The following is a 27,285-nucleotide window of genomic DNA, read 5'->3' as shown; positions in this document are numbered from 1 at the left end:
ATTTAAATTGTTTCTTTCTGGCTGTTTATAGGATTTTCTCTTTTATCTCATAGTTCTGGAATTTGGCCACAACATTCCTTGGTGTTTTCATTTTAGGGTTTTTTTTCTGGAGGGGATCGATGTATTCTTTCAATAACTACTTTGCCCTCCGGTTCCATGATATCAGGGCTGTTTTCCATCACTAGATCCTGTAATATTAAGTCCAGGCTTTTTTTCTCTTCAATGTTTTCAGGAAGTCCTATAATTTTCAGGTTGCCCCTCCTAGTTTTGTTGATGAGGTATTTTACATTTTCTTCTATTTTTTTCTATTTTTTGATTTTGTTTAACTGGCTCTTGCTGTCTCATGGAGTCATTAATTTCTGCAGACTCCATTCTTTTTTTTAGGGAGGAGTTTTCTTTATTAACCTTTTGCAACTCTTTTTCCAGTTGATCAATTCTACTTTTGAAAGAGCTTTCCATTGACCCATTGAGGTTTTGAAAGAATTATTTTCTTTTTGCATTTGCCCAATTGAAGATCTGAGAGAATTATTCTCATTTTGTATTTGTCCAATTGATGATGTGAGAGATTTATTCTCATTTTGTAATTGTCCAATTGTATTTTCTAAGGATTTGTTTTCTTGTTGCAAGGTATTAATTGTCTCTCCCAAATTTTCCAGTTGATTTTTAAGCTCCTTCCTTATTTCTTCAAGGAAGTCTTTCTGTGCTGAAGACCAGATGTATTCTCCTCAGAGGCTCCAGGGTCTTTCTGAGTTAGGGTCTTTCCCTTCCAAGAATTTTTCTATGGATCCACCTTTCTGCTGACCCTTCTTTATTTTGCTAAGACCTTGAGTTGGGGAGGGGCTGTTTCCCAGGGGCTTGGGATCGCTAAAGGCTTTACTCACTGGATGCAATTTCTCTGCCTGGCCAGTAGGAGGTGTTGGTTGATTTCTCTGGAGTGTCTGTGACCTTGAGGCCTTCTCCCTTTGCTTGGAGTAAGTAGTTGGAGCTATTGAATTCTTTTGCTTTCAGTCAATGGTGGGCTTTTCTCTAGGCTGAGGTCATTGATTCTTTTTTTTTTTTTTTAGGTTTTTGCAAGGCAAATGGGGTTAAGTGGCTTGCCCAAGGCCACACAGCTAGGTAATTATTAAGATTTGAACCCAGGTACTCCTGACTCCAAGGCTTTATCCACTACGCCACCTAGCCACCCCGTCATTCATTCTTGATTGTCAGCTGGGCTGATTCTTCTGCTCACACACCTGTGCCTGAGGCAGAATTAGTTTGCAAATGTTTGTTCAGGGAAGAGGCCTCAGCTGTAATGGAGGCATGGACTCAGAGTTCCTCAGACCAGAGGAGCCCAGGGATGGTGTCCCCAGCTCTCCTGCACCAGAACTCTCCCCACCCAGCCCTGTACGCAAGCTTCCGAGGGACAGCACCAACACCAGTGCCTCTGCTCCCTAGTTGACTCAAGCTCCTGCCATCCAGCCCCACTGGTGATCCAGGAGGTCCAGCTCTCCGGCCCTCAGAATCCTGGCTCCACTTCAGCTGCTAATCTGGCTGATCCGGGGCTGATCCTTCCTCTGAGCCCAGACTCACCAGCCCGAATTCGGCCAAAGCTGCTGCGGGAGACAAATCCTGAGGTGGATGTTCTTTCTTCTGGCTTTTCTTTTTGGGTTTTGTGGGTCAGATTTCTGTCAAGAGGTTTTTTTTTTTTTTCATATGATAGATGGGGAAAGATCAGGAGACTTTAGAACTGTGCCTGTCTTCTCTCTGCCATCTTGGCTGGAAGTCCCCTGTTCTATGTTTTAAAAAGAAAGTTTTGAGGGAGAGAAGTGAAGATATGGATTATGCAAAGAGAGTTGATAACCCAGAGATCCTAATAAAACATAAACTTGCTTATGAACTTTCCCATATCTTAAGAATGGAATGAACTTTTTTTGTTTTATTTTAAACTCAATGTAATCAACTTGGGTGGGGGGGGAAAGGGAGTTGAAGGTAATCACTTTTTTCTTCATCTGGAATACTTGCAAATCTTCTCCACCCGGACCCCTACTGGGATAGTCAGATATTGTGAAGAGCCACCACCAGAAAAAGACATGATTTTTCCCATCTTGTCTTTCCCCATTACCTCTTCCTCCTGCCCCAAGCTATCCCAGAGATCACTGAAGTTTCCTGGTGGTGGGAAGTCCTGCAACCACCAGTAATGATCTCCTGCCTTACCTTTTATTTTCCCCTCCTTTCCTAGAAGTCCAAACCCCATCATAGTTGCTTGACCATTTACACAGCTTAGATGAGATGAAAATTCTAGCACCAATTCTATTCTTTCTATTGAGATGAAGAACCACCAGACCTTTCCCTTTTCTTTGATCACTTCATCTTAAGGTTTTACAGGTTTTAGCATCTACCATACTAATGACACTTAGGACTTTGAGAACATTCTGTTCACACTGAAACTGAACTTTCTTTTCAGTATTGTCTCCCCAAATTGGGAAGTAAGCACCTTGAGAGCTAGGATTGTCTCTTTTTTTTGTCTTCTCAGTCTTTAATACAGTGAAAAACTAAATTTTTTTTCTTTCATTCATAAAAATAAAAAATAAGCTTTTTAAAAAAGATGCAGGGGTGGTGGCGCAGTGGATAGAGCACTTGCCCTGGAGTCAGGAGTACCTGAGTTCAAATGTGGCCTCAGACACTTAATAATTACCTAGCTGTGTGGCCTTGGGCAAGTCACTTAACTCCATTGCCTTGCAAAAATCTAAAAAAAACCCCCCCAAAAACAAACAAACAAAAAGATGCAGGCAATTCCATTGTGGCCAAGCATCTTATAGTTTTAGGAAATAAAAGATCCTAGTGTTTCTGTTGTTTACAGATTTTTAAAAGCATTTTACTTAGTAGAAAAGAGTGTTTACCTTGAAGGTTTGTCTCATGCAAAGTTTCTCCTATACATATATAGCATGAGCATGTCAGGATCAATGAATTTATACTCTCTTTGATCTCTTCCCTCCCTTCTCCTCTAACCCCTACCCCCCTAAAGCTGGCTATAAGTGACCAAATGACTACAACTCATTCACTTTGTCCAAGAATGGGGGAGCGATACACTCCTACTACTAACTACTCTTAAATAAGAAATATTTACTAAACATAAAGGCGGAAGCAAGAATAATCATAATATTTACTATACAGAAGATACAAGTGTGTGTAATGAAAACTACCAGTCCACCTATAATCTTGGGCCATCCTTAACTACAAATGAACCCAGGGTCCTTGGTGATAGGAAGAATGGTCACAAATTTACAGAAACTTAGCAGTGAGGCACATGAAATCTGGATGTGTATAAATTCTTTGGGGAACAGTCTCTTGCTCCTCTTCTAAGAAGAACTTCTCTACTACTACTACTACTACTACTACTACTACTACTACTACTACTACTATTACTCTTCTACTATTATTCTCATCCTCCTGCTAGATAAAGCCTCTTCTCTGCTGTTCTTGAGCTGATGGAGGAATTGTTAAACTCTTTTAACCAATGTCAAGATGGAACTTGTGTGTCTGCAGAACTCAGATCTTTTCCTTGGCAAATTATTGATGCAAAGTTACACATTTCTAATGTTAAATCTTTTGCTTTATTTTGTTTTTTGTTATTTTAATATTTTATTTATTAATTTTAACACTTTTATTTAAAGTTTTGAGTTCCAAATTCTCTCTCTCTCCTTCCCTCTCCTGCTCCTTCCCTGAGACTGCAAGGAATTGGATATAGGTTATACATGTACAATTATGTGTAACAATTCCATATTAGTCATTTTGTACAAGAGTCAAATAAAAGAAAAAAATTAAAAGGATGAAAATAGCATGTTTCAATTTTTATTCAAACAATATGAGTTCTTTCTCTGGCAGTATATAGTACACTTCAACATTAGTCCTTTGGAATTGACTTGGATTGTTGTATTGCTGAGAATATCTAAGTCATTCACAATTCTTCATCAAAAAATATTGCTATTACTCTGTACAACATTTCTCCTAGTTCTGTTAACTTCACTATGCCTCAGTTCATATAAGTCTTTCCAAGTTTTTCTGAAACCATTCTGCTCTTCATTTCTTATAGCACAATAATATTCCATTACAATAATATATCATAGCTTGTTCAGCCATTCCCCAATTGATGAGCATTTCTTCAATTTCTAATTCTTAAATACTACATAAAGAGCTACTTTGAAGATTTTTATACAAATAGGTCCATAGGCATAATTCCAAATTGTTCTCAAGAATGGTTGGATCAGTTCATAGTTCCTCCAACAGTATAATTATGTCCCAGTTATCCCATATCCCTTCCAACATCCAACATTTTCCATTTTTGTCATATTAGCCAGACTGATAAATGTGGGATGGTACCTTAGAGTAAGCAACTCTTTTTAATCCTGGGATCATTAAAGTTATTGAGATTTTGCCCTCAAGAGCTTTTCATTCTAAAGTTATCAGGACCAATCAAAGGCCATAGAATCAATTTTTTTCTCAGCTTTTCTTCTTTAAAGTTGTACTACAAAACAAGCCATCTTTTTGCTGTAGAGGATTCTCCTTTTCTCCAAAGAGCTCTCTATAATGGTAGAACTTTCCTCCAATCATTTAGCTCAGATCTCAATAGCAGCTCTCTTAGACAGCTGCACTCAAAGCTCTCAGTTCCTAGATCTCCCAACTGCATGGACCAATGTGTTCTATCTTCTGATTTCTAAGCTTCTCTAGTGTTTCTCATCTTTCTCTTGCACTCTTCCTTGGTTAATGAATCCTTCTATTGTATTTTCTTCCATTTTTCTGACTCTACTTCTTCAAAGAAAAGATTGCCAGTAGGGCGGCTAGGTGGCATAGTGGATAAAGCACCGGCCTTGTAGTCAGGAGTACTTGGGTTCAAATCTGGTTTCAGACATTTAATAATTACCTAGCTGTGTGGCCCTGGGCAAGCCACTTAGTCCATTTGCCTTGCAAAAAAAAACCTAAAAAAAAAAGGTTGCCAGTGAGGAAAGATCCACTCTATGTACAAGCTACAGTTTTTTTAGGCATAAAATAAATAATTACAATACAGCAGTCCCCATACTATTCTCTGATACAAAGTTTCCCATCAAAAAATTAGGAAGTCCTGAAAAGAGTCATATCTTTACAGCAGTCAATGTTCTTGCTTCTGAGCTACTTTCAAAATCTTTTCAGCATCTTTATCTGAGGAGCTGATCTTCCTCCTCTTCTAAGACTCTCTACTATTGAAGAGTCCTCAGGTCCTCAAAACAATCTCAAGATGCTTTTTCATGCAATGCTCATTTTGTACCCTTTATAATAAAGAAAATATCAAAATAAGAACAGAAGAGTAAATTACACATACATTCAAATTGATAGATCAGACTAAGAATAGAATGTTTCCATGATCTGCCGATTATTGATTATTTTATAAGGGTATATAAAACAGGTCAGCATTCTGACCTAAGGTATTTACCAACATCACAGAAGATATCTTGTGGAAAACAAAATGTTCTCCAAATATTCTTATTCACAAATAACCTCACTTTCAGCTTCTATGGGAAAAGGTTTTGAAAATGGGCGAAAGAGAAACTTGATCTCAAATAATCAGAAAGAAATTGAACAAATGGTTTGGAGGGGTTTTAGACTTGCCTGCACATAGGAGAAATCTAGGGAAATTGAGCTAAAGGGAATCAATCTACAGATTCCTCTTCAGACTTTTGTGAGAGAAATATGAAAGGAAAAGTGAGATTAAGGAAAATTAAAGAATGGAAACTTAAAGAAAAGGACCAAAAGAGAAAAAAAGGGAAAATGGTTGACAAGGTAAGGCTAAATAAAGCAAGTATACTTTGAATCATGATGGCAGAATCAGTCTGACTCCTTCACTTCCTCAACATTTCAAGGCTTCCCTAAGGAGTTTAAGGATTCTCTTCTCTAATGTCATTTGCTTAAACCTCCACCAGTTGGGTTTCTTCCTCTTCCCATGGACTACCAGTGAGTGACTAGTACTTCAGCTCCATTTAACCACTTGATATCAATTAACTGTTACAAAGGGATATTGAGTTCAGAGTAAATTTAATACAATTACAAAAGTACAAACAACCCTCATCCCTATCACCTTGGATGCACATTCTCCCATCCCACATTGGCTTCTGGAAATAGATTCTTAGCACAGTCTCTACAAAGCATTAGTCTTGTAAAGTTCATATCTGGATGCAATGTGCTTGTGGGATGAGTCCTCAGCTCAACAGAGTCCTGAAGGTCATTCTTCTCTCCTCAGATACTGGTGCTGAGTTGTCTACAAAATTCTCAGAAAATTGCCCAGAAACTTGTTCTGACTTTTCATAATTCACAAGATCATAGTCTTAAATCCTTTTTCCTCAAGTAGAAAACAAATGCAGAGGAAAAAGACTGAGCTCAGCCCATTTTGTTGGGCCACATATCACACTTAATAAGAAGGGCCTACAACCTCTCCCTTATAGCTGGATCCATCATGGAAAGGTTCCAATTAACAGAGCAACTGAAAGCAATGATTGAGGTTTGAACACTAATGCTCTTTGAAAATCCTTTGGTTCTGCGTATATAGTTGATTCAAAAGTCTTCTCTCAATGGTGTGGTTAGTAGACAAGAATCTGTGTCACTCCAAGGCAAAAGATAAAAGTGAGGTTCTAGGAAAGATAAAGAACTACACTTGAAACTAAAAAAAAAAAACAAATTTGAAGCTCTTCTAGAAGGCAGCTGGATGCTCCAATGAGAAAGCAGTGTTTGTCCTCCAAAGATTGATATGATAGAGCCTTAGAAACAATTAGTCAAAAAACATTTATTGGTTATTGCAGAACTGCTTGTTTTCTTGGTATAATCAGTCCAAAATTAACATAAGCAGCAGAGAATACATCCATAACTCTGTGGCAGTTCACCCTTGCTTTGAGTGTACAATCATCTGTGAACAAAAAGTCGCACACCAACTCTTCCTCTACTTTAGTTTTGGCTTGTAGCCTTTTCAAATTAAATAATTTACCATTAGTGTGGTAGCTAACCTTGATGTCTTTTTCATCCATGTTGAAGCTGACATTTCTGAAAAAAAATCATATTAGAAGCCATGGTAACAAACCTACAGTACTGCTTCACATTCCATTGGTGATTGAGAAAGTATCTTTCGTTATATAGAACTCATGCAAACATGTCATTGTAGAACTAGCATACAATATTAATAACCTTCTCTGGGCCTGCCAAGTGCCAATACTGTACTAAATGCTGGGGAAACAAGACAAAAGGCAGTCCCTGACTCTAGGAATTTACAATCTAAGTCAACATACAAAAGAATCTTGAAAAGTTGAGGGGAGGTAGGGAATGGTAGAGAAGTTAGAATAGCTTGGTGAGAAGCTGTTGGGCTGAGCTCCCTGCTTAAATGAGTTTCAGAGTTCCTGACCCCACCCTCTGAAAGAAAAGCTAAGCAAATATTGGGGAGACCTAGATCCCCCCACCCCCTTTCTCATTTGGATCTTTCATCAAAACTTAGTTCTCTGAAGGGCAGGGCAGATGGTGAGATAAAATCTTTGAGTTGTGGCCCCACCCAGCTGAAGAACCTAACAAAGAATTTAAGGTAAGGTGAATTCCAGTTCTTCCTGTTCCATTCATTCAGATTTGAGCAGAGATGGAACCCCCTTTCTCCAGATTGCCTTAGGCCTTAGTGTGGATTAGAAATGTCTCTCTCTTTCCTAAACAGTCTCCCCATTAAACTAAACTATCTCTCATTTTAAAATTCATTCTTTTTATTGTTAACCAATTAGAATTGATAACCACCTTCCCTTCCAAAGACACGGATTTTATGAGAGATCTTTGACATTCAAAAGTGTCAAATTAATTTTTTAAATTTTTAATTATTGCTAGCATGATTAATAAAATTATTAATTGCCCAGAAGCTATATCTTTCAAACCTTTTGAGCATCATACCTCCAAACAGAAAGAAGGGCAGGGGATAATGATTAGGTAGAGTACTAAGGCTGATGGAATCTTGTTTGATAATGAATTTTTTTTCTCATTGAGGTTCCTGGGACATTGTGGGGAAGTCAGAGATGTCTCAGAATAGTGCAAACAGTTGAGAAATGAGCAGAATCCAACTGAAAGGTCATCCAGGAAGGGCTATAGAAAGAAGCAAGGTGTAGCAAAGAATAATAGTGATTTGTGAGACCTTGCTCCAATGTCCTACAGTTCTCTCTAACCAAATGAGAAAGAAAGCAGTAGGACAGGATGAAGAATGTTAGATCATACCTCCAATTGACTTTTAAAAGTGAGCTCATTGGAAGCCAAATGACACACACTAGGCATGCTGGAAAAGTTCAACTCTTGAAATGTATAGAAGATTCCTAGAGTCTTACAACTCATAAGTTAGAGGCAGAGGCAATTCCCTAAAAGAAAGATGTGAGGATTCTGTGAACTATTTGGGCAGATTCAGTAGGAAAGATTTGAGATGGAAGCTGTAAACCTAAAAATTCCCCAAATACAGATTCCAAGATGGTAATCCTATATTTCCGTTTTTTCCCTTGGGAAGCCTAAAGCATGAGAAAGTCTTTTACTTTCTTTGGTTTTAAATGTTTACTTTGTTTTTTATGCATAGTGTATCAGAATTCTTTGATAGTTTTGAATATAGTTACTAGAATAAAGAGGGAACTGAAGGGGAAATATCTCCAAAGAAAGAGAAAAAGCTCTATATTGTGATGAGGTGTCAGGGTATTTCTGGGCAGGGGGGGGGATTGGGAGGAAAGAAGAATCACAGTAACATAGAGTTACTGATCATTTGATAAAACTCAGAGGAGAGAAGGAGCATTTATACTATTAAATTCAACTGAGTAGTAAATAGTAATGGGTCAAATAGGAATGGTTCACCATCCATGCCTATCAACTTATCCCATCCCCCTACAAACCCTACATATATAAACATACAAAAGCAAATAGAAACAGGAAGTAAGTACTCAATGAATGCTGGATTTGGAATCCAAAGAGATCTGAGTTTAAATTCCACCTTTGACATTCCTTAATTATGTGACTATGTTCAAGTCACTTAATCTCTTAGTGTTTTACTGTACCTGTTAAAGGGGAAATTAATAGCACCTGACTCATGAGGTTGTTGTGAGAATCAAATGAAAGAACACACACACACACACACACACACACACACATAATATTTTATACTGAAAAGTTGTTGTAGTGAAAATAAAAAGTATTACAGAAACCCAGAGGATAGAAAGAGTATTTTGAAATGCATAGGGAAGACTTTATGGAGGGAGGGTGACTTAAAAGGAAACAGGATTTAGATAATGCCCCTTTCAGCTCTAACATCCTGTGATTCTATGGAGAAAAACTGGCAGTGGGGAAAAGAAGGAGGGGTGGAGCAGGGGATAGAAGAAGAGTAAGAGAAAGAGGAGGAAGGGAAAATGGAAGGGGAGAGAAAAGGGTGGGGGAGGATGAAGGAGAGGACAAGAGGAAAGGAGATGAGGAGAAGAACAGGACAGAGGAGAAAGAGGAGATAAGAGAGAGGAGAAAGACCAAAGCATAGGAGTGGGAAATTAGGAGAAGAGTCAGCAGCATGTTACTATTTGCCTTTGCCCACTTGTTGAACTGGGAAAAGGAATTCTTTATTCAATGCTGCTATTATGGCTCATTTGTTCCCAGCTGTTTGATCCCCAGCTTCTCCAAAAGAAGAACAGTAATTGAGATAGAATGATGTACAGGAAAGGGTACTTAACTTGAATCAGACAACAGAAATTGAATATTAGATTTACCATTTGATAATACCATTTAATAATTTCATTTAATAACAATAGACATTTATAAGTTTGCTAAGTTAAACACTTTACAGATATTATATTTGACACTAGGAGGTAGATGTTAATTATTGTTGAGTTGTTTTCAGTCATGTCTGACTCTTTGTGACCCCAGATGGTGTTTTCTTGGCAATGATATTGGAGTCGTTTCTTATTTCCTTCTCCACCTTATTTTATATATGAGGAAACTGAGACAAACAAGATTAAGTAACTTGCCCAGGGTCACACAGCTAGTAAGTATCTGAGACTAGAATTAAACTCAGGAAGCTAAATCTTCATGACTCTAGGACATTCTATCCGTCGAGCCGCTAAGCTGCTCAGGTGCTGTTAGATGGCACAGTGGATAGAGTACTACTTGGAGTAAGGAGGACAGGAGCCTCATACAGCTGTGTGACCTTGGCCAAATCACTTAACCCTGATTGACTCACATCCAGGGTCATCTCTAGTTGTCCTGATTCCTATCTGGCACCTGGAGGAGAGAATGAAGCTGATGACTAAGCATAGCACCCCCTTCACTCAAATCCAAATCATTTACTTGACATGACATCACCTTACTGATGTCATGGTCTTCTTTGAAAATGAAGGACAAACATTATTATTAGCTGCTCAGGTACTATTATTATCCTCATTTTATATGAGAAAACTGAGTCAGACAGAAGTGAGATGATTTGACCAAGGTTACAAAGCTAACAAATGTCTGAGACAACTATCCACTGTGCCACCTTGACTTTTCAGATTGTGGAAGTGGGTTTACTGTCTGTAAAACATTGTATAAGTGCCTGTACTTCAGTTTCCTCATATATAAAAAATGAAATGGGTAGGAAGTCAAATTAGATGACCTCAAAAGTTCTTTACAGCTTTAAATCTATGATCCTGTCAACTTCAGCTTTGGTAACCCAGAACTTTCATAAATTCTAGAAAATGGGTTGCCTTAAACCTGTTATTCCTAGTGTTTAAAATTAAGCATCAATCATAACCCACTTAGAGAGACAGAAAACTAAGAAAATTTCACCACTGATATGCTCCCTAAGCGTGTAAACCATGATGGGGCACTTAATCCCTTATTAAGCACTTCCATTACATTTCCTTTTTAACAAGTAGGTGCCAAGTGTTCCAGCATCTTTTTCGGGGAGGCTGTGTCTTCTTAGTACCTATCACTGTATTTGCAGTCTGGATAACGGTAAGCATAACGAAGATCACAGGTTCTCAGTGGTTTCAAGATACCTTTCAACCTGCTGGCTGCACTGATGACCTCCTGGTCTGAGAGCAAAGAGTTCCCACAAAGAACCAGAGCAGAGTCTATCTCCTTTTGTACAGGCTGGGGGAATTTCCCTTTGAGAAGCTGGGGCAGAAGCTGCTGACAGACCATCACCAGGCTCTGTTTCTCCTTGACTGCACTGCAAGAAGGAAATGGAGACTGACAGTCCAAAACCAGGCAGCTAAATATGTCTTTGTATTCTTCTTGCCTGTCTAGAGACAGACTACCTGAAAGAGGAAGGAAACAAAAATACAGATTTCATTCAAATGCCATCCTTCCTCATGATGAAAAGTTAACTCAAATTTGTTTAACAGAGAATCTTTTTTTTTTTTTCCTAGAGATTTTCTATCTTTGCATTGGCAACCAGGATAACTTGTCTCTTTTCTGAGGAGGGCAGGAGATTTGTTCAAAAGAAATGGAGATTGGAATCTCATTTATTCAGCACAGGAAATGGGACTGAAAGGGGATTAATAAAATTCACATTAAAAATAGTACGATCCCTGGATTTTAATCCTACAATGAGTACATAAAGACTAGTGAAATTCTTAATAGGTTATCAGAAGATAATATTTTTCTTTCCCTTAAAAAGAGATCTAGGGCTATAAGAGAAATGGAGAGTCACACCTAAGGTAAGGCGGAGTCACCAGGACTGTGCCCTGGGGCAAGAAAATTAGAGTGTAAAACTCAGGTTTTGCTTCCTCCCTTAGGGGAGGTTAGCCTCAAATAAGGATGCTCAGTCTCCCTTCCCCCACCTACTGCATTGACACTTGCCCAGATTAGCTAGTTATAGGTCTGGAAATAACCCAACACATGAGTCAGACGGTCAACTGGGAAAATGATTAAAAGACACCAGGTCCTGGGTGGCTACCTTGTCAATTTAAAAAATGTATAATTTACTCATATACCTCATTCATTTCCATGCTTTTTAATTTGGAAACTTTATAAAAAGCAAATGTGTCAAATGGATTACAAAACATTCCAATGAATCAGCCAGACATTTAAATTTTAGATAAGGAATAAAAGCATTTGCAATGAATGTTTCCCCCCACCCCCAATCTCAGAAGGGAAAATGAAGATTTAAATGTTGAGAAGGAAAGAATGAGGAGGTTTGACATGAATATATCAGGAAAGAAGCTTGGATTGTTCCACCTGAACACAGGTCTCTTGGGACATGCTTTGGGTAAGGTAGGTGTCCATGTATCAGTCAACACACCATTTAGATCCAAGGACCAATAGAGACTAGAGGGACTAGAGGGAGTTATATTTTTTGCTGATTCCTGAACTTAGAATGATCTTCCTCTCTGACATGCCAAAAATGTTTGTGCTCAAAAATGAAATGATATGAAAGATGGGCAGGTGAATCTCAGCCTCCCACCTTGCCCCTCCCCTATCTTACTAAAATTCTCCTATGACAGCTGCTCTTTAGAGTACATGCTGGGTACCTTGCTGCTTGTCAATGATGCCCACTGTGCTGGCATCTCGGATGAACAGATGCCCATTGTCAAAAATGCCAAACATGCCAGCATCTATGCGGGTGAAGTAAAAAAAATAGTTCAAATCATTGTTTCTCAGAGAATCCATGATGCCAAGGAGCTGGTATGCCAAGTCAGCTGCCTGGTCTGCAGGTGAGCTGTAGAACTCCTCCAAGGGCTTTGTGCTGGTACTGACCAGGAATCGACCACAGGACCCTAGGTACCTAGGCAAGGGCCACCCCTCAGCTCCCGGGAAAATCTAGAATAGAAGAAAGAGAAAAATATTTTTAAATAATTCCTGTTCCTATCTTTCTGTGACCTTCTTTTTCTCTTTCTTTACCTCTCTTTGCATAATGACAAATGAAGATTGGTTTTCTAGACAGGTACCCCTCTGCCCTCCTCCCACCAATCAGATAACAAAATCCCCTGAAGCCCTTTGTACCATTTTCTAACTATAGTGATGCTGTGTCTGTTAATGGAATATTTAAGTAAAATGAGGCAGGTCAGTGTGCACTAATCCCTAAACTACCTTCTTTCCCCATTCCTACTTGGTTTCATTATAATAATATTGATTGAACCATTATTTGCCTGTAGCCTGATTTTATCTAGGTACTGGGCCAGTGATTTAACTAAATGTTCACAGATATATGAGACACACACACACACACACACACACACACACTCTTACATTTTTATATATTTGTGTTACAAATGTATAGACACAGATATAGGTATATTTACACACAGATATATAACAATATATGTGCATGTATATATATATATAATAAATGTATATATGTGTGTGTGTGTGTGTGTGTGTGTGTGTGTATCTAGGAAATGAACCATCTCTACAGAGTAAGACAGGAAAATTGCTATGATGTTATGCAATGACACAAATTTATCAGGTTACCACCATGACAAAAAAAAACAAAAACCCAAGCCAAACACAAAAAGTGATGTGCAAGTCATAACGAAAACATGTAATGGAGGAAATCTGATTTAGCAGAATGAAAAGTGTTTTGGGATCTGGATTTGAAAGCAAGTTTTTCCTACTTATTACTTGGGTGATCTTGAACAAATTATGTCACCTAGACTAGATGATATGTTAGGTTCTTCCTAACTCTAAATTTGTGATTCTTTAGGGGCATTAGGTTAGTACTTCTGCTAGGATTGGAACAATGGAGGAATTAATATTTCAGAATGTAAAATATCCTGAAATTGGATCTCCTATTTTCATTGTTATTGCTGGTTAGTAATTCTTATCTCATTCCCCCAAACTCAGGGTCACATAAACCAGGTCCAATCTTGATGGTCTCACCAAAAAAAGATCATTTTCTGTTTTTGACCATTTATACATCCTCCCAGACTTTAATTTGAGCAAATGTTCAAATATCATGCCTAAGTCACCCCCAAATGTGAACAGCACATTTAGAGGTTAAGATGTGGGGTAGGGCTGGGTAAGAAAATCTGAGAATGATCAGCATAAGAGATGATCATTAAAACCATAGGAGTTGATGAAGTCACTAAGTGAAAAGGGGAGAAAAGAAGAAGGTCCAGGACAAAGTCTCCAGGGATATCCATTGTTAGTGGGACTTGACCTGGATAAAAATCTAGGAAAGGAGATTGAGAGGTTATGGTCAAATTGACAAGGAGAGAATGAAGATAAAGCAGAGTCATAGAAAAATAGAGAGAAAAGGATATCAAAGAAAAGAGGGTGACAAACAATGTTAAAAGCTGTAGAGAGGTCAAAGGGAAAAAAATGAAGATTTTAAAAAGACCATTAGACTTGTCAGTTTAGAGATAATTGATAACTTTAGCAAGAGCAGTTTCAGTTGAATGAAGTTGGAAGCCAGCCTGTGGAGAGTTAAAAAAAGAGAGAGAGGAAAGAAAGAAAGCAGAGGCATTAATTATAGCTAGCTTTCTCAAAGAGTTCAGCTTTCTTAAGGCAATCCTCAATGCCAGTGCTATCCAGGAAATCTCTCTTCTTTGGCTAGATTCCAGGATCATTCTGCCTAGGAATTCAAAACATCTATTCCCCTTTATAGGAATTTGAGGCATTAGAAGCATTGTCCAGGGGCAGCTAAATAGAGCAGTGGTCCTGGACTCAGGAGGACCTGAGTTCAAATCTAGCCTCACACACTTAATAATTACCTATTGGCATGACTTTGGACAAGTCACTTAATCCCATTGCCTTGCAACCCCCCCCAAAAAAAACAACCAAAAAAATCAAAATGAAACCAAAAAAAAATATGAAAAGAAGTGTTGTCCATTAATTCAACTCTTGTCCTCTGTAAACTAGCAGATGTCTGCTTCTTCCATGTGTTTTGCAGGAACTCAATCATTGTCTAAGGTGTTGAGCTTCTGTCACAAGTCACTATATTGGGTGTATGGAGAATTCCCTTCCTCCATCCTACAGAAAGAGAAAACTAAAAGTACCTTAGGACAGTGCTTGGTACTACTTAGTGATTGAGATTTCTCTGATCAGAATCTTCTTTCCTGAGTTCCAATAGATCATTTTGGGGAAAGCCCCAGTCATTGAAAACCAAGTGGAAGATACTTCTATTTTTTCAACAAGTATGGATGGATATGTCCATATTCTCCATGAGGAGGTACTTTCCTGACCCTGACAAAAGTTTATGACTTATCAACTCCTTAAGTTGATTGGAAGTTTATCAACATCTTTGGCCTTTGTCTTTCTCTTTTTACTTTAGGCTGACTCAGAATGCTCAGAACCCAATGAGCAGTTGTAGACACTGGCTCAACCACCAGGCCTAGCTCTTGCTAGGCCTGCTCATTCCTCCTCCCCCCCCTTATACTCTCCTGAAAATTCAGTCTTAGTGATCTCAAAAAATCAAAGTATACCTTGGCACAATGGTCCAGATCTTCGTGCCTGGATACCTCCCTAACACCCAAAAAAAGCCTTTGATCGTTATATTCCTCAAGACCTTCCCCAGTGGTAGGTACCAAGAATTCTAGCAAGATCTATGAGGCAGCTTATAGACACTCTCCAAAAAAAGATTTTATGAGGACCCAGAACTCCCATAGGTGACAAGTCAGGAATTTATAATTACCCCCCAAATTGTACAAATTCAACAAAGTTTTACAGATTTTCTATAGGTTCACACCCTGCCCAAGTACTCAAAAGAGCCTGTTACAACCCCAGGATTACTGGAGATAGTAGTTTTTAACAAAACAAACAACTAACAAAGGGAAAAGAAAAAATAGCTAAAAGAAAAAGAAAAAAAGTTGCTTCCTTTCCTAGAGAGGAAAGCATTTGGGTAAACTTCAAAGATGTACTTATGCATTATAATCTCTATGATCTCTTTTGAGTTGCTGTGCCTCAATACAGTAAGACAGTCAGTCCAAACCTACTTTAAAAAAAATAATAAAACTATCCTATATGAACTAGGCTAATTTATCTTTTGTTAATCTGAGTAGGCAGGTTTTAAAAAAATGAACAAACTCCTCACAGATATCTGGGATTCACTCTACCCCCAAAAAAGTATTCAACTCCTAAAGTTAATTAGAAGTCAAGCTTCCCATACTGGATGAGAACACAAGATATTATACATAGCCCAGACCTTCCCCATGACTATGGGCTCACATAGCCTAGTTCCTATCCCGGGTGTTGACCAAGACAGACACATTTCTTTTTTGGCTCGTTATTCCCCATCTGGAGTTTACTTTAGGAGAAGCTTGTTCATATACTTTCATAGATGCGAGTAAAAGGGTCCTTAGTTTCCATATGTAGCCCTTGTTTTTGGAAGGCTCAGATTTCCAGGGTGTACAGATATTTTGGGAAAAAGCTCTAGAGGCCATACAATTATATCCATGACTGTGACTGGTTCATCAATATTTCTGGGAAGGAGAAAGATGACAGAGGACAGAAAGGCCCAGAATTCAAAGGGCAGATAACATTTCATCTTGAGATGGAGATGTGAGTTGTACCATTAACCTGAACATATTTCCCCAGTGCAACCAGAGGGCTTGGGATATTTTATGACTACAGAGATGTGATATGAAAAACTTTACACAACAGGGTGAGATAACCCTTCACTCACATTATGATGGTGATGTGTCACCATCTCTGAATTGAGGGGATTTTATAAGATTTTTTTTGCCTCCCTTCTTTCTATATTCCAAAAAGAACTCTGTTCTTAGTGAGAAAGCTCCATATATCCAATATCTGAGTTGACAGTATAGGGGGATAGTGTCTGGGTTTAAGGTGTCAGAGAAAACAATCAGTCTCCGTGAGAGCTGGGCCTGGTGGTTGAGCCAGTGTCCACAACTGCTCATTGGGTTCTGAGCATTCTGAGTCAGCCTAAAGTAAAAAGAGAAAGATAAAGGCCAAAGAGTGTTTATAATCAAACCCAAATTCACTGTTACACAAAACAGTATCCCAGAAACTAGAAAGAAAAGAGGGATACAGGAGAGGAATTGTACTTCATGGGTTTTGTCTGGATTCTTCTACTTTTTTTTGCTACAAACTATTTGCTACAAATAAGCTACTAAAAATCTAATCATTACATATACAAACAGTAACAATGCAAGGAGAAACCAATGTTTATATCATTGCCATAGAAAATACAGATGAAAAGCATTCACAGAAACACACAAAGCACTTGCAGGGGTTCATAAGAGTTCTAAGTTCTAATAGTTTCTTTATTAGTTTATGAGTTCTAATAACTTCTATGAGTTATTAGTTGCAAGGGTCCTAAGTTCTAATAACTTCTAAGGATTATTAGTTCATAAGAATTAAATTCTAGTAGCTTCTTTATTAGTTCTAAGTTCTAAGTTCTAGTAACTTCTTTACTAGTACAGTAAGAGTCCTAAATTCTAATAACTTCTAAGAATTATTAGTTCCTAAGAGCTAAATTCTAATGACGTCTTTATTGGTTCAAAAGAATTCTAAGTCTAGCAACTTTTTACTAGTTTATAAGAATTCTAAGTCCTAATAGCCTCTTTATTCATTCATAAGAATTCTAATAACTTCTAAGAGTTATTAGTTCATAAATACCTCACAAAAGAGCAGCTTCTTTGACTAGAGTGCCTCCTTTTACTAATGAATCGTTTTGGGGGAATCCTAACCTCTGAATCCCAATCAGAAGCTATACCTAGCCCTCTTAAGGTGAAAATAAGCACAATCACACTAGTGGGGAGGGGGAATCATAAAACTGATAGGAGCAAGCTCTCCTGACTGGGAGAGCCAATTCCTACTTTTTTCCTCCATTCCTTCAGTCCCAGTTAAAAGGAGAGGACAACAAGATAACATATCATAAGGGTTAAAAAATTCAGTTGCTCTCATTTATAGGCAAACACAGAAGGATAACTCCTGAGATATGAATCCATCCTCTTGGGATCTAGTCAGCTTATCATCTTGGGGCAACACCTTTTATTGAAACCGAATCAATAATTGTGTGTCTTCTCAACAGTATACCCAAACAAATGTTTTCATGACTCCATACAAAGGATCATGCTCTATAAAGTCATCAAGGTGATTGGTGAGCTCACCAAATTGATCAAGGGAATAAATTCTTACCCTCTTGCCCTATCATTTAAAATGTCTATTGTGACTTTTTCTCCCTCATCTGTATGCTATTTTGAAATCCTTAGCCCCCATACAGTGTTTGGCAAGGCTGGTAGCTACAAATGAATCATCATCTAATCCCAAATGGAAGAAAAAATTGAGATAAGTACCCTCCACTTCTCTAGAAGGTATTTTGCTTTTTGTTTGTTTATCTTGAATAGAACTAGACCCCTGACTTCATTTCTCTAGAAACTTTCCAGAGAAAACACCATGATTCCCAAATCCAGACTTCCAACTGTTGTTACCTCAGAGTCTTCTCTAGTCCTACAGAGTTGCAGGACTCTAGGAATTTTCTAAATCTAAATAAAAAAAGTTGACTTTAAACTTAAAAAAATAGTAAGCTATTTGAGGAACTTCAGGAAAAACAATTAAACTAAATTATTAAGTTGGTACCTGTAACTTGCTAGAACAAACTTACATAGATTCCAGAAAAGTCATCTAACTTTGTTAACATGTGACCATTTGGTTTTATTAATGAGTGAATACTATCAGTAATATATTTTTTCCCTTTCAGGTATATTTGACTAATCTTTAAGTGAAAAGGAATAAAAATTTGAGTCAGTTTAAAAAGTGATAATTTTTCCAATTTGAGCAGAGATTGGGTAATACAGAAAGATCATGAAAATTATTATGGAAAAAATTGAATTAGAAAAAAACTCTTATCTGAGACTTGCGGAAAAGAGACCAAATCCATACCCTTTTAGGAGAAAATATGTGAATCAAATTAGGCATGAACTTGTGAAATAAACTTAAAAATTATAATAGCAATAAAACTGAAGTTATCTTGAATTTCATGGTGAAGTTTCTCTGAATTTACTAGGAATTGAAATTTAACAATAATAATAGCTAACATTTCTGTAGTATCTTAATATCTGCAAAATGCCTTGCAAGTTTATATCAATTCTCTTCCCAATAACTGAGAGAGATACATATTTTGTAAATGAAGAAACTAAGGTAGAAAGAAATTTAGTTATTTGCCCAGGGCCACAAAGCTAGTCTGATACTGGATTTGAACTCAGGTCTTTCTAAGTTCAATACCCTTAAAATCTTTTGACTAGCCATGTTCTTTTATTTTCTGGTTCATGGAGACTATGAAATACAGGAAATCCCTTAAACCCAATCTCCTATGGTATTGAAGCATCTTGTGTATATCTACTTAACTCCAAAATAGAAAGGATGTTTTATTGTTTTTCTTCTTTCAAAGCAAACTATATTTGAAGAACTTTATTACCAATAGTTGATTAAATTATTCACTTTTTTCAAACAACTATTGCCTTTCATTTCTCTTCTCCAATTGTAAGCAGAAATATTTTGGGACATCAAGTCTTTATTTTATAGTGAGGAGGAGTTTCAATGGCTCGTGGGAGTGAGCCTAAATAAATGATTTGGTTAAATGCAATTTTTAGCAAATTGAAGAAATTATATACAAATTATACTTACAGAGGATTAGGTTTTTAAAAATAATGAAATGGAAAGCAGCCTGAGCAGTAGAGTCTTTAAATATGAAGAAAAGCTCTTAAAAAATAATTAGTCCAATACCCAGAAAGTGCACTCATTTGCAAGAGACAGAAGCAATAAGAAAGGAAAGTAAAACTAATGATGTAATTAAAAAATAGGAAACATTTTGGAAACAGAATTAAGGGGAAGAAATTTAAGAGTAGTAAAAAAGGAAAGTGGAATATAATAAAGAGAGATGTAATAACTTGCAGTAGAGTTAGTCTAAATTATAAGGTGTCTGCAAGTTAGGGTAGATTCCGAAAGCTAAATGAAAGGACCAGATGGGAAAATTTTTTTAAAAAAGATTCAAAAGAAAGATTTCTACTTGTTAGAAACTGTTTGGAACAAAAGATTGTTTTTTAAGATGAAATTTATTTTTAAAGGTTTGACAAGATTTCTAATTAGCTTCAAACTTAATTTCAGAGATGTTAGTGTGGATTTGGAAAAGGAAGATGAATCATGAATTAGAAGTCAGCAACTTAGGTTCACATTTATATGGCCTCTGATGGATTTATTGGGAACAATTATAATCCATGGCATGGTGGATTTGGATTGTGGGTAGTAATTGATTGTGGTAATTAAGAGTAAAAACACTATACTGGTTGTTAAAAGATCTGAATGAAATAAACATTAAACAATTCTATGATAAACTACCATCATGCTTCAACTTCCCATCTGATATGAAGATAAGAATAGGACTTGAAGACCTTTAGGTATTTTGTATAAGTTTGTATTGAAAAGTTTATATCATGATATATAAATTTATAAAAATCTATGTCACATTTTATGAATATGAAACTTTAAAGTCCAAACCCACTTTCAAATAACTATATTCAAAAGATTCTAGGTGGTATGAGTATACATGTTTAACAATTGCATATATATGAGATGGTCTATATATGCACATATGTCTATTATTCTGAACATGGTAATTAGAAAATTGAATTTCATCTTTAAAGCTTCATATTAATTATGACTAGATGGCAACTTAAATTTTTTTTAAAAACTGTGTGAATGTCTATATTTATATATATACACAGACATATATTGTTGTTCATTCATTTTATTTATGTCCAACTCTTCATGATCCTATTTGGGGTTTTCTTGGCAAAGATACTGGAATTGTTTGACATTTATTTCTCCAGATTATGTTACAGTTGAGGAAACTGAGGCAAACAAGGTTAGGTGATTTACACACAGCTAATAAATTTCTAAGGTGTTTTGAACTCAGGTCTTCTAACTTCTAGGTATATATATATGTATATATATATATATATATACATAAACACAAATATATATGGATAGCTGGATATAATATACATATATATATTTATAGCATTTACATATGTGCACAGATGTATATGTTCATGTATATTTATTATATGTATTTTTGGAATGAGCTTGTTTATTCAAAATACCTAAAGATATTTGAGTTTATCTTCCTATTCTTATCTTTTCACTAGATGGGAAGTTGGTACTTCATAGCAATTTATGGAATAATTTGTTTGATATATAATTCATTCAGATTCTCTAATACTTTTTTATCTAAGTGTGTAAAGTGCCACCTTAAGAATACAAAGATACAATGTAGTTCACAATAATTAGGAATATTTGGAAAGTTATCAAAAGAATAAATAGACTGGAGAACTTCATTTACATAATGAATTTGTGGATTTATTCCCTAGAAATCTGAACCATAATATTTGTCAAGTATTTTGTTATACCTCTAAAACAAATCCCAATACCTGCTGATATTGATGTTACCTGTAAAGATAATTGCATCTTTCTTCTCATTATAAGCATTACAACTTTATGTGTGAGTGATAATTTCTTGGATCTGTAAATATGACTTGCTTATCATTTATTATCTCAGCTTGAACCTGGTAAAAGTGTCTATGTTGATAAATCAGCACTCTATCATCCAAGGACAAAATGCCAATGGGTGACAACTGGGAAGTTCTAAATGGTGCAGCCATATTAAAGTAGTTCCATGTGGACATTGATCACTAAGAAGGTTGGAGAGACCTTTGAAGATAGTGGTAGGAACTGCTTGACTCATTTCCCCTAATTCTGTATCTTTCCTTTGAATGGAAGTTTTCCTATTTAAGAGATCACAAGTATTGCTATTTTACCTTGAATAAATGTGGTTATGATTCATAAATCGGTTTCAAAATATTTCTAACTTTTATCCAGAGTTGAGATGGTCTTATTCCCACCTACTTAAGAAAGGATAATCTGTGACTTTTAGACTGAGACTTGATAGAAGTTGGTTACAAAAACAGCCCTTCTTCCCCTCTTAACAATTTAAAAAATAGAATAAATTCTGCGTTATCCTGCATACTTGATTCCATAAAATTGGGGCCATTAAAGTGAAATCACTTTCTTGTTAATGTTCTAGGGGTAGCTTTGACCAAGCCCACTCTAACTTGATTCATAAGATGATACATCCTTTTATGATGAGGTTCCTATGGACCAATCTGCTCTATGTGACACATGTAGTTCTTCCAAAATTCGTCCATAGAAACTAAGAAATATACTCGGAGATGGGCAGGGTATTTTTTTATACTCAGACACTTAAGACAAATGTCTGTGCCCCAAGACCTTACTGCCATAGCTTACTCATAAGCACCAAGTCTCAGCATACATAAAACAGAAGTTGGGGAAAGGCAAAGGATGCAGGAATAGGGTGATGGTGATGGGGGGAGATGCATGAGAATGACTGAAACAGAAAAAAATTGGCTCGCTTGAAATGTTTCCCTTGTGGTCAAATAGAAGTGCATGAACTATCTTATTTGGAAATCCCTAATGTGGGCAGCCTGGGCCTGGAGTCAGGAAGACTTAAGTTCAAATCTGACCTCAGAAACTTCCTAACTGTGTGACCGTGGGCAAGTTACTTCCTTCTGTTTGACTCAGTTTTCTCATCTGTAAAATGAATTGGAGAAAGAAAAGGCAAAACACTTCAGTATCTTTGTCAAGAAAACCTCAAATAGGGTCACAAATAGTTAGACTCAACTGAAAATGATTGAACAACTGAAAACATTGATTGTTGCCCTTACAGAGGAAGGAAGATAATCTCTAGCCTGAAGAATCTGGTGTAATGGACAAACCACTAGAAAAAGTGTTTCAGGTTCAGACTTGCAATAAACTTGCTGTGTAACCTTTCTGAAGTCCTCTTCCTCTCTGGGAACCAATTTTCTCATGTTTCAAAAGTAGAACAGATTTGGCAATCTCTAAGGGTTCTTCTAGTTCTAAGTTTATGGTTCTCAGCTCTTGTTTCACCATAGCTCTCAAGTAGTAAGACAGCATTTTGGGATCTTTAAAAATTATTCCTGATTATTCATGATGGGGACAGGGATGAGAAGTTGTTAGGACCAGCTAAGAATGAAATGAAAAATAAATGGAAGTGGAATGGGATATGATGGTCTAAAGTAAAATATACTCCATAGATTAAAAGTGCATTATTGGTGGGAGGCTTCTAATATAGGCTGCTCTTTGAGGCAAATGTATCTCAACTGGTAACCTTAAAATAACTTTGAACAGCAATGAAAATGGATCTCTGTGTTGTTAATTCTGGATCTCCAAACTCATCCTATATTGTTGACTCCGGATTTGCATTCTGGCAAGAACAGCAATGAACATATCCAGCCTCATACTTTTTATTCGGAGTAATGTGATTTAAGGGCTGCCTTTTACAGATTACTAATCTTTTCTTCTTTTTTTTATCACTTACCCAAAGGACAATTTGAAAGTTCTGACTTAAAACTGGATGCAATAGCCTTCCTTTATCACCTTGGATTCCACTGGGTTTTATAGCACCTACACTATCATTCTTTATACCTCCTACTTGACTCTAAAGTATCAAAGTTAATATTTTTCCAAATGTACCAAACCTTCACTATATTGAGGACCAGCATCCATGATGAAAGTCTGAGAAGCAAAGAGGCAAGTCACAAATTGTTATGGATTTAGAGCTGACATAGACTTTTGGAGTTATCTATTTTCATTTTATAGATGAGGAATATAAGACCAGAGAATTGAAATGGTTTATCCAAAGTCATACAGGAAGTGGCAGAGTTGAGATTTGAACCTAAATATTTTGACTTTAAATGCAAAATTCTTTCCACTATTACCTTTTCTGTGTTTACAGTTACTGAAAAAATGTCAAGAATACAACATCCTGATATGATTGTTGTTGTTCAGTCGTTTCAGTCATATATGACTCTTCATCATATCATTTAGGGTTTTCTTGGCAAAGATACTAGAGCAATTTGCCATTTCCTTCTCCAAATAATTTTCACAAGGGAGGAAACTGAAACAAACAGGATTAAGTGATTTGCCTGGGGCCACACAGCTAATAAATGACTGATTGGATTTGAATTCAGAAGATGAATCTTTCTGACTCCAGGTCTAACACCTAGCTGTCTTTGTTAGGGATGAAGGAAGGAAGGAAGGAAGGAGGGAAGGAGGGAGGGAAGAAGGGAAGTAGGAGGGAAGGAAGAAGAAAAAACGGAAAGCATTTGAGATGACAAAGAAAAACACAGTCTGAAAAAGTTCTCTTCCAGGAATTAAGAATATATAAGATTTCTTGATTTGTGCCACCAGGAGAGTTCTGATATAGTAATTGTTGAATTTTACTGAGAGCATTTATACAATATCTTAGGAATGTTCAAACACTACAGAATCAAGGTTTCTTTTATCATTTTGTTGATTACCTAGATTTAATATTAGTTGAAATGGAATTCTTTTTTACTTTTCTTTTTTGCTTTTTTTGCAAGACAATGGAGTTAAGTGACTTTCCCAAGGTCACATAACTAGTTAAGTATCAAGTATCTGAGGCTGGGTTTGAATTCAGGTCCTCCAGAACTCTATTCACTGAGTCCCCTAGATGCTCCTGAATTTGAATTCTTTCCCCTTTTAATATAAGCAATTTGGGCATTGTGGCTACAGAGAACTTACCTGTAACAAGATGGGATGAGCATTGATGGAAAGGGTGTAGAGAAGGCGCAGTTTGTCCCGGTCAGTAAAGTGATCCATGAAGACACTGCCAGCATCTGCCACTTCAGCATATCTCCGGACAATGCGATCTAAGAGCCTCTGTGAGGGACATCGAAGCATTGGACTAGGTAGACCCTGTAAATGGGAAACATCCATATAGGTGATTGTGAGGGCTACTGGAGTGGAGACCACTATAATTAAGTTATAAGTATTGCCCAACTTTCTTTTAGCAGTTATTGTTAATATCTTTTTTCATCACCTACATTTCCCACCACTTCCAAGAAAACTATCTCTTATATTAAATAATAAAGTAGAAGAAAAAAAGCTTGATCATCATAATTTCACAACAGTCAGTTTTGATCTTTCCATTACATTGTTATATTCATTGTGTATATCACTTTCCTGATTCTGCTAACCTTACTTTATGCCAGTTCATATAAATTTTTTCATGCTTCCCTGTAATCATCATGTTCAATATTTTTCATGATACATTCATGTAACTCAATTTGCTTAACCATTCCTCAATTGTTGGGACATGTGCTTTGTTTCCAGGTCTTTATTAATATAAAAAGTTCTACTACAAACATTCTTATTATATAAGCACCTAATGGGTGCTTTTAGTTTATTTATTTTCTTGCATAATTTCAAATTATTTTTCTTGAATGTTGGATCATTGTAGAGTTACATCAACAATGCATTAATGTGCCCATGTTTCTATAATCCCTTCAACATTGCTTATTTTCATAATTTGTCACCTTTGCCAATTCTCTGAAAGTAAGATGGAATGTCAGGCTTTAATAAAAAATTTGCATTTCACTTATATTAGTAATTTCAGGCATTCTTTTTTTTAATTTATTTTTTATTCTCATTTTGTACAAATTTTTTTTACATTAATAAAATATCCTTGTTTACAAGTAAACAAAATACCCCTCCCCCCATGAATATAGATAGACTTGCTTGGGCAGAAAAAGTAAAGGGGAGAGAAAAAAAAATTAAAATAAAAAAAAATAATAGTAACAATTGTAGGTATGGCCAGGTGGTGCAATGGACAAAGCACCAGCCCTGGAGCCACGAGCACCTGAGTCCATATCCAGCCTCGTAAACCCAATAATCACTCAGCCATGTGACATGCAAGCCACCCGATCCCCACTGCCCTGCAAAAACCAAAAAGAAGAAAAAAAAAAAGACCCAAAATAAAATAAAATAGTAATAATAGTAGGGGTGGCTGGGTGGCAGACAGAGCATTGGCCCTTGAGCCAGGAGCACCTGGGTCTGAATCCGGCCCCAGACACCCAAAGATCACCCTGCCATGTGGCCCCAGGCAGGCCACCTAGCCCCACTTGCCCTGCACCCTCCCCCAAATAATAATAACAAAAAATGTGCTTCAGTCTTTGTTCCAACACCAACAACTCTGTCATGGGTGGATCACATTCTTTATGATAAGTCCGTCACAAAACTTACTTCTATGTTTTTCCAACGTTGCCATTGCTGATCGCAACTCCCTCCTTTCTTATTTCTCCACTACCATGTACTATATTTTTCTCTCTCCTTTCACTCTGACTCTGCTGTAGGGTCACTGAGTGGCACAGCAGATAGTTCCCTGTTCCTGGGGCCAAGAAGCCCTGAGCCCCCATACCTCCCCTTAGGCCCAGAATCCACCTGGCCCTATGGTCCTGGGCAGGCCATCCAATCCCAGCCCCTTGCAAGAAGTAAAAAAGAAAATGTCTTATATCTGACCACTCTCCCCCCATGGTTCATCTTCTCCTCCTTTATTCACATTCCCACCCCTTCCCCCTGCTCCCCACTCCTTCTTACTCCAGATGTCTATATCCCATTGAGTATATTTGCTGTTTCCTCTCCTAGCCATTTCTGATGAGAGCAAAGGTTCCCTCATTCCCCCTTGCCTCCCCCCTTCCATATCATTGCAATAGCTCATTGTAATAAAAAAAAATCTTATGTGAAATATCTTGGACTATTCCCCCTCTCCTTTTTCTTTCTCCCATTCCATTTCCCTTTTTTTCTTATTGACTCCATTTTTACACCATATTTTATCTTCGAATTCAGCTTTCTCCTGTGCTTCAACTATAAAAGCTCCCTCTACCTGCTCTATTAACTGAGGTTCATATGAATATTATCAATATCATTTTTCTATACATGCAGTTCATCCTCATTAAGTCCCTCATATTCCCCCTTTCTCCTCCAATCTCCATGCTTCACCTGAGTCCTGTATCTGAAGATCAAACCTTCTGTTCAGCTCTGGCCATTCTAACAGGAACATTCGAAATTCCCCTGGTTCACTGAAAGTCCATCTTTTTCCCTGGAAGAGGACATTCAGCCTTGCTGGGTAGTTCATTCTTGGCTGCATTCTAAGCTCTTTTGCCTTCCGGTATATTATATTCCAAGCCCTATGAGCTTCCAATGTAGATGCTGCTAAGTCCTGTGTGATCCTGACTGCAGCTCCACGATATTTGAACTGTGTCCTTCTGGCTGCTTGTAATATTTTCTCTTTGACTTGGGAGTTCTGGAACTTGGCTATAATATTCCTGGGTGTTGGTTTTTTGGGATCTCTTTCTCTGGGGGATCGGTGGATTCTCTCCATTTCTATTTTGCCCTCTGTTTCTAGAATATCAGGGCAATTTTCCTGTAGTAATTCTTTGAAAATGATGTCAAGGCTCTTTA

General features: G+C 37.1%; 1 protein-coding gene across 2 annotated transcripts in view; it reads right to left on the bottom strand.

Annotated features, from left to right (window-relative positions):
* Window positions 1-3,526: 3,526 nt before the first annotated feature.
* The window catches only part of DIPK2B (divergent protein kinase domain 2B), a 36,601-nt gene continuing 12,842 nt past the window's right edge, over window positions 3,527-27,285 (bottom strand). For both annotated transcript variants that reach the window (XM_074214132.1, XM_074214129.1), the window contains 3 exons: window positions 24,568-24,741; window positions 12,498-12,786; window positions 3,527-11,282 (listed from right to left, as the gene is read on the bottom strand). In XM_074214132.1, coding sequence (XP_074070233.1) covers window positions 10,942-11,282; window positions 12,498-12,786; window positions 24,568-24,741 — 804 coding nt within the window. In that variant the 3' untranslated portion in view covers window positions 3,527-10,941. The remainder of the gene's footprint in view (window positions 11,283-12,497; window positions 12,787-24,567; window positions 24,742-27,285) is intronic.

The sequence above is a fragment of the Macrotis lagotis genome, chromosome 1 (assembly GCF_037893015.1).
Source record: "Macrotis lagotis isolate mMagLag1 chromosome 1, bilby.v1.9.chrom.fasta, whole genome shotgun sequence".
In the NCBI taxonomy this organism is placed as follows: domain Eukaryota; kingdom Metazoa; phylum Chordata; class Mammalia; order Peramelemorphia; family Peramelidae; genus Macrotis; species Macrotis lagotis.
The sequence above is the reverse complement of the archived record's forward strand: the minus strand, read 5'-3'. Positions and strand labels throughout refer to the sequence as shown.